General features: G+C 57.1%; 1 protein-coding gene across 2 annotated transcripts in view; it reads left to right on the top strand.

Annotated features, from left to right (window-relative positions):
- The window catches only part of TRIOBP (TRIO and F-actin binding protein), a 52698-nt gene that overhangs the window by 25225 nt on the left and 13674 nt on the right, over positions 1–13799 (top strand). For both annotated transcript variants that reach the window (XM_037160296.2, XM_037160297.2), the window contains 5 exons: positions 448–585; positions 10348–10404; positions 12733–12801; positions 12924–13013; positions 13414–13523. In XM_037160296.2, the coding sequence (XP_037016191.2) occupies positions 448–585; positions 10348–10404; positions 12733–12801; positions 12924–13013; positions 13414–13523 (464 nt within the window). The remainder of the gene's footprint in view (positions 1–447; positions 586–10347; positions 10405–12732; positions 12802–12923; positions 13014–13413; positions 13524–13799) is intronic.

Below are 13799 nucleotides of genomic sequence, written 5' to 3'. Positions count from 1 at the left end.
GGGGTGCAGCTTGTGTGACCCTATGGCTCCAGGTGGCTCTTGCCATGGGGAAGAGGGTCCCACATCTTTAGATATTTCAAGAGAATTTAGAAACATGTAGTTGTAGGTTAAATCTTTTCATTATTTATCATTGGGACCAAATGCAAAATAACCTGAAAACCCTGTGTGGGCTGAGGCCTGCACTCCCCTCCCCATGCTCGCCACCTGGGGTTCGACATCCGGGTGGCGAAGTGCAAGGCCCCCTGGGTGCTGGGCCCCCAGAGCCCTGTCAGGGACACACCGTGTCGGGTGGAAAAGGTAACAAGCTCTGTTCTCAGCAGTCCCGGGAGAAGAGAAAAGGGAACCCTGGGCCTTCGAGGTGGGCATGGCAGAACGGGCAGGGGAGGCTCTAGTCATCCCCATCCCACCGAAGGGACCTGCGGGCCAACACTGGACCCTGTTTGACAGGCAGACAAGAGGCCAGCGGAGGGCGAGGCTGGGCGCCCACTCAAGGGCCGACTGGTGACCTCATGGCGGATGCCCGGGGACCGGCCCACGCTGTTCAATCCGTTCCTGCTGTCCCTGGGGGTCCTCAGTTGGCGAAGGGTAGGCTGGCTCCAGTGGGGTGGGAGGGACGAGGGTGGGGAGAGGGGGAGGAGGGGGAGGAGGTTGGTGTTAGTCAAGAAGAGAGAGTAGAGGCTGAGAGGGAGGGGTCTGCCCCCCTCCCCAGGAGAAAGGAGGTAACGGCAAAATCCTGAGCTCCCCAGCGCCCCTACAAGCGAATGGGATTGCTCACTTCCCAGGTGAGGGATGACTGAATGGTCTTCACAGCCAAAAGCTCCCAGTCAGCAATGCGGCCAAGGGGAGCCAGGTTGGGGGCAGGGGTGGGAGAGGAAGGAGGGCCCCTCCAGGGGCTCTGGGATTGCAAAGTGTGTCTCCGCCCTGGGCCCGAGCCAGTTTCACAAACATCTGGCGTTACGTAACCCATCCCCTGCCCAGAGAGGTCTGTAAACACTCGGGCCTCCGGTTTGGGGTTTCCTCAAGGGCAGGGAGGGGAGGTGGCTGACTTACTTCCCCCGCTCCCTTCTCCACCAGAGAGAAGGGGCTGGCTCCTGGGTCTCTTGTCTCTGAGACCAGCTGACTCAGCCTCTTGCTGGCTCTGGGTCCACCCCTAGGCCAGAGACAGTATACCCATTTTACAAATGAGGGGACGGAGGCTCGGAGAGCTGAGGTGACTTGCCTGTGGTCGGAAAGCTAGGGTTTAGGGGAACCGGCTTCTGGGTAACTCTCCTCGTTCCTTGTTGCGAGAGTGGCTGGAGCTGAACACACGGAGGCTCAGTCGCCGCATCTGTCTAGTGGAGAAAAATCCATGGGGACACTCGGGGCCCCAGGGAGGGCTCAGGAGATGAGGATGCACAGAGGTGCGACGGGCCAGGAGTGTCCCAATGCCAACTTTCCCTTCCATGTCCTAATTTGCTCTTTGCTGCCTTTTGGAAATTAAGGCAAGAGGGTATTGAGAAAAACAGTTACCTGGGCAGGAACTAGAGTACACCTTACCAACATGAGCAGGTCTGGCAGGAAGGGGCAGGTTGAGTCCCCAGTGGAGAGAAACGGGGGCAGGACTCTGGGATAATGCTGCTTCTGCTGCTACCAGCGTTTACCTACCTTTCGTCGTGTATAGTGCACACCCACGTTTTTAGTACTGATTCCCATGTACGATGTGCATCCTTATTTTTCCCTCTAAAACGTGGGCAAAAAGCATGCATTACACATGGCAAAGTACGACATTGTGCGCCTACTATGGGCTCAGCTGTGTTCAGTGCGTGGCGGGCCTCATTGCTTGAACACTCACCACCAGACATGTTGGATACGGTTCCTACTACCCATGTCACAGACAAGGGAATGAACCTCACAGAGGAAAACATCGCTGCTCCAGGTCGCACAAGGGGCACAGTGGAGATTTGAACCCCGCTCTGGCTGACCTCATGTCCTGCCCCACCTCTGTGCTTCAGGATCTCCGAGCCCCACCCCCACCCCCACAGGCCTGAGAACCCCCACAGACTTTCTCCCCGAGAGGGTGTGGCAACTGAGGCCTGCAGTTCTCTCCTCTGGGAACGAGGACGGGCAGGCGCTGGGGAACAGCTCTGCCAGTGGAGCCTCCCAGACGGTTACTTAAAGCAGCTTGAAACATCTCTTGACTGGATAGTGAAATTAGGCCAAGGTCAAGAGCCAGGAAACCTGGGCTTGAGTTCTGTCTCTGCACTGACTTGTGGGGCTTTGGGCCATTGTCTCCTTTCTGTGAGCCTACATTGTTATCCTCGGTAGAGGGACAGTTCAGGACTGAATAACCCCCAAATTTGGTGTCCTGTTTTGTTTTGTTTTTAAGATTTATTTATTTACCTTTAGAGGAGAATGGAAGGAGAGAGGGAGAGAATCAATGTGTCATCCCCTGCTGGGAACTGGCCTGCCACCCACCCAGGCATGTGCCCTGACTAGGAATCGAACTGAAGTTGTTTCGTTCGCAGGCCTGCGCTCAATCCACTGAGCTACACCAGCCAGGGCTTGGTGTCCTGTTTAACAACTCACTCCTGGGTCCCTGAGCCTGTGCCATCCCTGTCTTACCAGGAAAAGGGGTGGTAAGGTAGGCATTCCTTCATTTGTGCCTTCATTCATTTGATCACTATTTGCTAAGGACCTGCTGCAGGCCAAGGCTCTGAGACAGAGACCAAAACACTCCATCATACTTTGGTGACAACACTGACATTTGACAGGTTAGAACACAGTGTGGCTATCACGTTAGTGGGGAAATGTACACGTATGCAGGGAGCACCGGGCAGGAAGTTGAAGCAGGGAGCATCAGACAAGGACATTGCAACTCATGCTGAGGGCATTTTGGTTTCCTTTGGACTAAGACTTGAAGAGCGAGGAGGAATTTTCTGGGCAAACATTTAGAGGGAGGGGAGGGAGAGAGAGGAAGCGTGTGTGTGTGTGTGTGTGTGTGTGTGTGTGTGTGTTGGGGGTGGGGGCACTGAGGCCAGGAAAGGAAGTGTGCCTGACACACAGAGAACAACATGTGTGCCCCTGTCCAAGGTACACAGGACCTGGCTCATTCTGGGGACTCCCAGAAGCCAGCGTTGTGTACCAGCATGTAAATGATGGCGGAGGACAGCAGGCAGGGGCCAGATTATGATGGATGCAGACTGCTTGGAACAAACAAGCAGAGTTGATCTGTTAGCCCAGGGCAGTATTAGACTTTGAGCAGGGGAGTGGTCTGGTCACCGGGCTCAGGGCACTAGATGTGTAGTCCCATGGGCTGGGAAACCTGTGAGGAGGCAGTCACACACCCAGGCCACTGGGCAAGGCACTGGTGCTAGTGATGTCTCCTGTTAGTTCAGAATCACTGTGCCAAAAGGCCAGTGTCCAGGGGAAGATGGGCTTATCGCTGGTCTTGTTTCTCAGGGTGGAGGAGAGACTCTTGGTGGGAAAACTGGGAAAGAATGTGAGTTCCCTGGGCCTCCATTTCTTTATCTGTGAAATGGCCATAGTAATTATAATTATGATGGCAATGATTTTGACCCCCCAAACTGAGATGGCAAAATAATTGGAATGGTGATTATTCCAAGCTCCCCTGCCTTTCTACTGAAGGGTGCCTCGCTAAAAATAAGTGGGGTGTTCTGTGTATTTTACTTACTGTATTTTTAGGACCATAAGACGCACCTAGGTTTTAGAGGAGGAAAATCTTTTGAAGCAAAAAATGTGGTAAAATATTTAATAACAAATAACATAATATTTTACCAATGTAAATGTAAACTACATTTACTAGCCAGATAAGCTACATTCGGACTATAAGATGTACCCCATTTCCTCCCAAATTGCGGGGGAAGTATGTCTTATAATGCAAAAAATGCGGTAAATTCACGCTTAATTCTTTTTTTTTTTAAAGAATCTATTTATTTAGTTTTAGAGAGAGATGGAGGGAGAATAAGAGGGAAACATCAGTGTGTGGTTGCTTCTCTAGCAGCCCCTACTGAGGACCTGGCCTGCAACCCAGGTGTGTGCCCTAACTGGGAATTGAACCAGTGACCATTTGCTTCACAGGCTGGCACTCAATTGACTGAGCCATACCAGCCAGGGCGCTTCTTTTTTTTTTTAAGTGGTGGAATCACACCACCCAATCTTACTTTTATTTGTTTGTTTGTTTGTTTATTTTAAGATTTTATTTATTTATCTTTAGAGGGGAAGGGAAGGAGAGAGGGGGAGAAATATCAATGTGTGGTTGCCTCTTGTGTGTCCCCTGCTGGGAACTGGCCTGCAACCCAGGCATGTGCCCTGACTGGGAATCAAACCAAGGTTATTTGGTTCACAGGCCCACGCTCAATCCACTGAGCTACACCAGCCAGGGCATATTTATTTATTTTTTTAATCCTCACCTGAGGGTATGTTTATTGATTTTAGAGAGATAGGAAAGGGAGGGGCAACACAACAATTTCTGCTTTATGGGGATCCCATGAGACAAGAGCATTATCCCATTTAGCAGCAGGTGAAGTTGAGGCAGAGAGGTTACTGGTAAGAACCTTGCTTAAGGTAACAGGTTTGGATCACAATGCCACACAAGCTCCTACATGCATTTAGCTACAAATTCCACCAAAAGGCCCTCCTCTACTTCAGGGCTCAGATGAGCTCCCGTCGGCAGAAGGCCTTCTAAGAACTGCCAAATGCTCTGGGAACGTCAGCACCCACACACAGGAACCCAAAACGAGGTTCTTAAGCCTAGGAAGACCCGCTTACAGGAGCGGGCACTTACCGAAGGACCACTTTGGGTGAAGACTACGGTCCAGGAGTGCTGTTTCTTCTTACTGTGAGAGGTGACCAAGTCGGCTCACCTCTCTGAGCCTGTTTTCTCATTTGTAAAATGGGGACGAGGACACTTTCCTGTCAAGTCTGTAGTGAGGCCGAAAGTCGATTACACGGGGAAACAAGCAGGGCTCCGGGAGTGGGACCCGCTGAATTGTTAGTTTTGGGTGCTTTGCCCACTTCCCCATCTAACTCCGGCATCTGGAGTTTCACGGCTGGGGCGGGGAGCCTCAGCAAAGGTGACCTGAGGACCACACCCCCCATCGCAGCATGGTGGCGAACCGAGTCACCTGCACACCGGACAGTTCCTTCCGCCCAGTGCAGCCACGAACGAAGTGTACCCGCCCCCATTCCCTTGCCCTGCCCGCCCGCCAGTCCAGCCCTCGCGCGACTGTCCCGTAGAGGCAGGTCCCGCCCCCGGGTCCGTTCCGCATTCCTATTGGCCTGCCTCTGGTCCAGCCGCTGTTTGTCCTGGCTTCTCCTTCGCCCATTGGCCCGCCCGGGTCCTCCCAGGAAGTTTGAAAAAAAAAAAAGTTTTATGGGCGGATGGAAGGGGCCGGAGAAGCGCTAGAGAAGGGAAGGGCCGGAGGAACAGCAGCGGGCGGCCGAGAGGGGCGGTGGCGGTGGCGGGACTCCCGCGCCGCTGAGCCCGGCCGGAGAGCCCTTTCCACCTGCCTGCCTCCTGCTCCCGCCGCCCCGGGGCGCCACGATGACGGTGAGTGGCCCCCTGGGCCGCCCCTTTGCTCCTTAGGCCAGGGCGAGAGCGACCGCCTAGCCCAGCCGTTCTCCTCCTGGGCAGCCCCCTCCTCACTTCCCGGAGGCAAGGGGAGGTCTCCGCAGGAAGACTGGGAGACCCCGGTGGCAGGGCCGGCCGTCCTGCCTCACCTCTCCCCAGCATACTCCTCACCTTTCCGGGCCAGGAGCCCGGGAGACCCTGAGTACTTGGGAAAGCCCCGTCATGGGCACCCCCGTCCTCACTTTTGCGAGACCAGTTACGGACCGGTTCAGGGGGACCCTTTCCCACCTCTCGTCCAGTTCTCTTAGTGAAGACCTGACCTGATTCCCTCAAAGCTGCGAGAGCCGTAGGGGCTCCGGGCTCCGGACCGTGGGAGGAGCGCAGATGTCCTTGGCCTGGGGCTGGGGGCTGGCCCGGGGCGGAGAGAGGCGCCTTTCGGGTCCGAAGGTCTCGCTGACCTGGGCTTGGGAAGACTGCCTGCGTCTCTGGGGGCAGGTGGGTGAGAAGGGGTCTGCATCCCACCTTATCAGGGAGCCCATCCTAGGATTTCTGGAGTAGCAGAATACCACATTCTCCCAGGCTTGCCCCAACGCGGGGCGGGGGGCTTGGGGGGTACCTGTGAATGAGGGTGGGGGACGTGATGGCGGGTATATGTCTTTCTGTTGAAGGTGAGCCTTACCCTATTTCCATCAATACCTGTGCCCTAATTGTTATATCATGCCTCACAGCTGAGTTCCCCCTTATCCCCCATTTTACAGTTGGACAAACTGAGGCTTTGGTAGGTTGCCCGAGGTCACGCTGGGTGTGAGGAAAGGAGTAGCTCCTTTCTAGGTCATTCTGGCCTGTGGTGTTCTGGAAGGGAAGGGCAGGGCTGCTTTTGGTTTCTGACTCGTGCCTTAGGGAGCTGTGACAGCTGTTGAGGAGAGGGGTTCTAGGCAGGGCGTGGATGTGCAGGGGCCTGTCCCCTTTCCAGAAGCCAGTGAAGTGGTCTGGGCTGCTGGGGGCGGGGTGGTGGTTGGGGAGAGGGCCCTGCCCCTGTGAGTATGATGACCTGGCCGCTGCCTGGACTTCCTCGGCCTCCGCACATCCTGCCACCTCCCTGCTGGCCCTTCCTGTCGTCAGCAGCCTCCCCTGCCCTGCCCTGCCAGAGACCAAAGAGGAATGTGGAGGTGGAGCTGAGTCAGTGTCCTGCCCTCGTGCCCCCAGGCCAGGGGGAGGGTGGTCTGTTGCCCATGGAGTGCCTGCCAAGCCCTGAACTGGGTGCTTTTGCATTACCAGAGTTGATCCACCAGAGGTTGATGGCAACTCCCCATCTAACAGATGAGGTCACCCAGATGTTAGAGGTGATACAGCTCTGGGCCCTGGCTGAGCCTGAGTTGGTATCCAAGGGCTATCCCAGTTCTCCGGTGGCATGGGGGGTGGTGGGGCAGGGAGATAAGAAATGTACACAGTTGCCTCTCCTGGGGAAGCACGTGCTCAGCTAGGGTCAGGCTGCTGGAAGCAGCACATGGGGGGCTGGGCGGAGCCTTCCTGTGATTGTAGGGGGTGGTCAGGTGGAGGGGCTGGGGCGTGAACAGTGAGCACAGAGGCTGGGGCATATTTGGGGAATGGTGAAGATATGGAAAGGGGGCCCAAAGTCCAGGAGGAGCTTAGGCTTTGGTCGGGGTTACGAGGGAGCCATGAGAGGTTTGAAGCAGAGAGGAGGCTGACGATCCCCGCTGACAGTCCCGAGCCTGCTCCAGGCTGGTGTCCTTGCTGTGCCTTCCTTATACCCCTTCCTCTGTCCTGGCCCCGTCTCCCCGACCTCAGGGATCTGTACAGATCAAGTGGGAAAGGTGCTGTGAGTGGGGAAATGCCTCCTTTTGCTTGAGCCGGGGACAGCCTTGCCCCCAAGCCGCATTCCCCAGCCCCTGCCTGGCAACAAATTATATACCTGTACATTTGTTTATCGTCTGTCTGTCTCCTGACTTCCACCAGGATAGGGCCACATCTCTTGTTCACAGTTGACTTCCTGGTCTAGAACAGTGTGTGATACTTAAAAGAAAAATAAGATTCCACAAACATTCTCTGGGTTGTGGGGGAGTGGTGGTGGTGAATGGTGCATGTCCCTGCCTGTGAGTTGCTTCTAGTCGAGCCTGTGAAGGACAAGTAAATGTGTGCAAGGCAACCACGGGTTCTGCAGATGTGTCTCAGGGACCGGGAGGGCTGCTGGCGTGGTGCGCGTGCGTACTAGGGCACAGGCCTCAGAGGAGGCAACTGAGCTGGGTCTTAAAGCACAAGGAGGCATTTGCCTGCTGGTGGAGCAGCGCACACAGGCATGCGGCGGGTGGGCTGAAGTCCTGTTGTCGGGGGTCAGTGAGGGTGTGTGGAGACATAAACACGGGGCCCCCAAAGCCGGAGGGAAGCTGGGCTGTAAGGGTGGGGCTGCAGCTTTTGTGCCATCCTAAGGCAGCTGGATTTTGTTTGCTTGTTTCCCATTTTTAAGTCGTTTTGATTTTTTAATCACAGTTGACACACGTTATTAAATTAGGTTCACGTGTACTGGATTTTGTTTTGAAGCCACCTGGAGCCATCCCCGGCAGTGTTAAGCAGACATGTAACAACTAGGCCTTTTTGAGTGGGTCCCTCTGCCAGACGGAGCATGGAGGAGGCCATGCCGAAGTCCATGTGGGCAGGAGGCAGTGCAGACCTGTAGCCAGAGGGCGGCGGGTGGGCTGTGGGAGCCAGTGGGTGCTCCTTTAAGGAGAGGGACAAAGTGAGCCTCCTGCAGGTGGAGCAAAGGCGGCCGGGACCTGGAGGGCCGTGTGTGAAGGTGCAGAGATTCAGGTTATCAGACCTTCGACCCTGGCAGGGTGGGTTCCCCAGTAACCGTAGGACTGCCCCTGCCAGCAGTTTAAAAGCTCAAACTGGCAGCCTCCTCTCCCAAGGTCGCTGTGCCATCCTGTGCCTCATGTGGTGTACGACATGTTTGTACCCACTTCCAGAGGGTCCCTGGGCTTTTCCATGGGTGGCATATTCAGGTCTCATAAAACTTGAGGGAGGGCAGGACCCCACATCATTTACCACATGGGCTCAAGGAAGGGATATGACTGTGGCCCCACTTCCCAGGCAGCCCTCGGGGTCTGTCATTCCCGCTGGGGAGCTCTTTCTCGCCCTCTGAAAGTCCATGGCTGATCACTTAGGGCCATCCCAGAAAGCCTGGCTCCTCAGGGCCAGGGGGTGGGCATGGAGACTGTCTGCAAGCACAGAAATCAGACGGGGCAAGGGATGGTGGATAGGTGTGCGGCAGATTTCCCCTGGGATCTGGTCACAGCATGCCTAGTCCTGGGCCCATGGAGGCCCCAGACTGAATGCAAGTGAACCCAAATCACTTGGTGGCCGGGAGCAGGGCTACCAGTCTTCATTCAGTCTCAGCTTGAGATGCCTGCACATTTGGAGAACAGGGAGGGGAGAAATGTGGAGCAGATAGGATGAACACCATCCAGAAGTTTCTCAGGTCTGAACAGAGCCTGAGTCCCTTCCCTCAGATAGGTATGCAGGGAGGGGCTTTAATGCAGGGGTGGGGCTGTCAGCCTGCTGAGATCCAGGGGCTGGCTGTGACTGTGCAGGACTCTGAATGTCCAGGCTCCTGGGCCAAGCTCCTCAGACAACTTCCTCCAGCTGATGAAGAGGAGAAGGGGGCTCCCTAGGAGGAAGGCAGGTCAGGGGAGGTGGTTAGGTCAGGTGGCTCTGGTTTCCAGGTTTCCAGCTGCCTTCCTGGCCACCCACCCCACTTGAGCCATGCCACCCGCTCCTGTCACGCAACCAGACACCTTGGCCTGGTGAGGCTGCGATGCGGATGCTGATAGGTGGGCTCAGAGCCATGGCAACAGGTGGATGCCTCTCTCCTGCCCACCAGCCTGGCCCGCCCTACTCTCCTCCCAGTGGACAGGAGCTGAGACTCTGCAGAGGGACCGGGACTTAGACTAGAGAGGCCTCCCCTGCAGGCAGGGAGGGTCTGGTATTTGGCACCCACCAGATGGACCTGGCCAGAGAAGATGCCAGAATGAGCAGTTTCTTTAGCTAGGCCTAGATGGGGGTGCATAGCTCACAGGCCCCTGTGGAATATGCTGCAGCTAGGAGCCCCCAGACACCGGGGCCGTGCCCCTCTGGGCAGCACTCGGCAGGTAGGACTTGCCAAGAATGGCCCATCCAGAGATCTAGGGAGGACCAGAGGATCTCTGACCCCAGCTTGTGCTTGGCTCCACCTTTCAGGGTCTGCAGGAGACGAGGGAAGGGCAGGGGTGGTTGGACCCTTGGAGGGCCAGTGGGCCAGGGTTGGGCAGCAGTAGTAGGCATTTTCCTGGTGGGCGGCCCGGGCCTTGTCGGTAAGGGAGCTGGATGGTTTGCTCACCGTGCTGGTCCAGCCTGTTTTCTGAGCTCTCCGAGGGTCTCTCTACAGACACTGTTCTCTTGGCCCCCTCTCTCCCATTCTTGGATGAGAAAATTGGCAGGTGGGAGGGGAGCTTGAACATCTCTGGGGAGGGGGGGCCAGTCACCTGGTCCACCCTCTTTGGCAATCAGAGATTGCCGGATGTTGGGGAAAGGGGCCAGGGCTGCGGCGCTGGGAAGCCTGTCTGGATTTGAGGGGTTACCTGGACCCTTAGCCCTCTCTCCTGGCTTCCCAGGCCCTTAGTCTTACAGGGCTCAGGGTCAGGATGGGTGCAGCATCCCCTCCTCCCCAGCCCCATTGGGTTTTCCACTGGGCCTGACTCATCTGCTTCCTCATCTCCCCGTAGCCTGATCTGCTCAACTTCAAGAAGGGATGGATGTCGATCTTGGACGAGCCTGGAGAGGTATGAGGGCTGATGTGGAGAGGAGGCGGGTAGTTGCTGCAGGGCTTTGTAAGGTCCTCGCGGGCAGCCAGGAGGCTGAGCTGCTTCCCTGGCCTGTGCAGCTTTGTAGAGACCCCGGGCTCTGGGTAGAGGGGGTCCAGGTTGAGGACCAGGCATGGGAGCTCTGAGGTCAGGGTGTTTCTTGTCCAGCCCTGGGCTGTGGGAGTGGGAAGGCAGAGGCTTCCTGGAGCAGTCTGCAGTGTGTAAGAGTCCTGGGGGTGGGGGGACCTCCTGGCCCCTCGGGCTCTGTACCCATCCGAGAGTCCCCTGGTCCCCACCTCTCGCTGACCCTGCTGGGTCACAGATGTCACAGATGTCAAGCACGTGAAGGGTCCCACATAGCCCCCAGTGTTTGCTAGGGCCTCAGTCATAGTCCTTCCCCTTCTCTGTTGTATCTATCCTTAGACCAGAAGGGACAGTAGCCTCTTACAGGTTCTGCCCTTTTGGTTTCTGGGCTGGAGCTGGTGCTGGCTTTCTGCCCACCCACCTTGGGAGGGGACGTCTTCCCGCCCCTGTCCTGCATACGCTCGTGGCTTGGGTCTGTGTGCAGCCCACATGCCAGGAGGCTTGGAGCCAAAGCGAATCGCATTGTGTTTCCGACCCACACGCTTTATTCCCTCCAGCCCACAGCCTTTTGTGCCCGCTGCCTACTTGCTGTCCTCTGGTAGCCGGGCTCCAGCCTCATACGAGGCCTGGTGCCTTGCCAGTGACCCATCCTGGCCTCCCCACCCCAGGTCTCTAGAGGGCAGAGATGATGGGTCCCACCCAGAACTGGCCGCTACGCATTCTCTTGCATGGGGTTTTGGAATGCCCAAACTGGAAGGGCCCTGGGGGCTCAGCCAGCCAGCCCCGTGTGCAGACAGGAGACAGGACCACGAGGACCTCGATCTGTTCCGGTCCTAGCAGTACCTAGGACAGACCCAGGCCTGGGACTCGGGGCACCCAAGGCCCTCAGAGTTCCGCCTGGCTCCCACCGCAGACAGTCATAGACTGGGCCTAGGAGGGCCTGGGACATCATTTGGCGCAGAACCCCTGCCCTACGTTACAGGGGGACAGTGGAGGTCCTGAGCAGCAGCCCAGGATGCTCAGTAAGAGCAGGGGGTACGAAGGGGACCAGCCTTTTAGAGCAGTCCCAACCGTGTAGTGCCAACCCTATGCCAAGTGCCATGAGAGACATACGAGGGTGGAGCAGGAACGTCCAACCTCACAGGAAGGCTTAGGGACTTCCTGTTAGCCCCACTTTGCAAGTTAGAAGACCAAAGCTCAGAGAGGTCAAGATATTTAACTAGAGACAGTCAGCTGGCAAGGGATAACATGGTTGTAACCCAGGCCTCTTTGAATGCTAGGGGAGGCAGTACGGAAAGAAGTAGAAAGTGTCATCCTGGCCCATCCTTGAAAACTTACCATTTTTTTGAGGGAAAAAATCCCTAAGTACTTGAAATAATGAGTGTGGGTAGGTTGGGGACATGTGGGAGCCCCAGGAGACGCTGGGGACTGGGTGACGTGCACTGACCTTGACAGTGGGTGGACCCTGAGCAGGATTCCAGTTAGTGGCTAAAAGCCAAGGAGGGCTGAGCTTGGCACACTCAGTACCACACCGTCCCGTGCCCCCACGCCTCTCCTCTCCATGTGTTCTGCCAGTCTCACCCGAGCTGGAGCAGAGAAAGGCACTACAGACAGGTGCCCAAATCATAAACCTCCAGGTGACGCACCTCACAAGGGGAGCGTGCAGGTAACTAGCCTCCAGATCCGGAAGCAGAATATGACCAGTGCTCCGCTGCCCTCTCGGGGCCACCTGCCAGTCCTGTCTCTGAGAGACCTGCCCCTGGTGACCGAGGAGACCCAGAGGGGCAGGTGCAAAAGGACCTGGGAAGTTCTGGCCTTACACAGGTCAGGACCCCTTCCTGGTCTGCACTGGGGGCATGTGCTTGCAGGAGCCTTAGCGATCTTGGCGGAAAGGATCAGCATGCGTACGGCAGTGCTCCCAGCTCCAGGAGGGCCCCCAGAAGGGGAGGGAGGGCGTGGTTACTGAGGAGACGCTGACCCGTCTCACAGATGCTGCCCCTGCTGCTCAGAGAGGAAATGGAGGGCCAGGCTTCAGCTGCAGGTTTTCTCCCTCTGCCCCGTCCCTGCCCCCCACCCCTCAGCAGGGTGCAAGAGGGTGCTGGGCCCCTGCTGTGCGCAGAATAGTTGGCCTGGCAGCACCCAGGACGCCTGAAGAGTGACGCACGCGTACTCTCCCATTCCACTGCCCCTCCTTCCCCACTCACCACCGCCCCTCCTTTGCAGTGGAAGAAGCATTGGTTTGTGCTGACCGATTCAAGCCTCAAGTACTACAGGGACTCCACCGCTGAGGAGGTGAGACAGCGGGGCGGGAGGACTCCCTCCCCTGTGAGGTGCTGGGGGATCCCTGGAAGGGGCTTGCAGGACGTGGGCGGGGTCGCTGGAGTTCATGGACTGCCGTGGCCTTCCCACTGCAGGCCGATGAGCTGGATGGCGAGATTGACCTGCGCTCCTGCACCGACGTCACCGAGTACGCAGTGCAGCGCAACTATGGCTTCCAGATTCATGTGAGGCTGTGTGCGGCGGGAGGGGGGCGGTGTGACTGTGTGGCCCCCAGAGGAGGGGGTGGTGTGGAGCATGGCTCTCGTCAGAGACCGGCTCTGTCACTCATCCGCACAGACCCCATCCTCAGAGCCAGTCAGGAGCTCTGCTGCAGACAGCACGTATGGGGAGACCCTGGGTGTCACTGGCAGGGACGGTTCAAATGCTGGGGAGGCCTTGGAGCCAGTGGGGCTCTTCCGAGGCTGGGTGGTAGAGGGGAAGTATTGCACTTGCACCTTCTCGCCTCCAGGCTCGAGACCCTTAGACACCCTCTTGGGAGGGAAGGGCCCCCCTCCCTGGGGTCCATAGCGGGGAGGGAGCGGAGGGGCTGGCATGTGGCAACTTACCTGTGGGGTGGACTTGCAGACTAAGGATGCTGTCTACACCTTGTCGGCCATGACCTCGGGTATCCGGAGGAACTGGATCGAAGCTCTGAGGAAGACCGTGCGTCCCACCTCAGCCCCAGATGTCACCAAGTATGTGCTGGGTGGGACCGAGGCTCTGGGGAGGCACTTACTCTGCGTCCTTGAGTGACGTTCTGGCACTCACCTGCGGACCCACTGTCTGTACCCTCTGGGGCTCGGTTTCTCTAACAACAAAATGGGGTGAGGGCAGTGAGCCTTCCTGGCAGTCCCCCAGAAGTACATTGAGGATTTGCGGGTTGAGTGCTGTCCCTCTCTGTCCATCCTGAAAGGGTGGGGAGAGGCTTCAGCTCTTTGGAGAAGATGTCAGTGAGTCAGAGGCCCCCCTAC

The sequence above is a fragment of the Artibeus jamaicensis genome, unplaced genomic scaffold (genome assembly GCF_021234435.1).
Source record: "Artibeus jamaicensis isolate MK-2021 breed Jamaican fruit bat unplaced genomic scaffold, CSHL_Jam_final contig_233, whole genome shotgun sequence".
In the NCBI taxonomy this organism is placed as follows: domain Eukaryota; kingdom Metazoa; phylum Chordata; class Mammalia; order Chiroptera; family Phyllostomidae; genus Artibeus; species Artibeus jamaicensis.
This window is presented reverse-complemented; position numbering and strand designations above follow the sequence as displayed.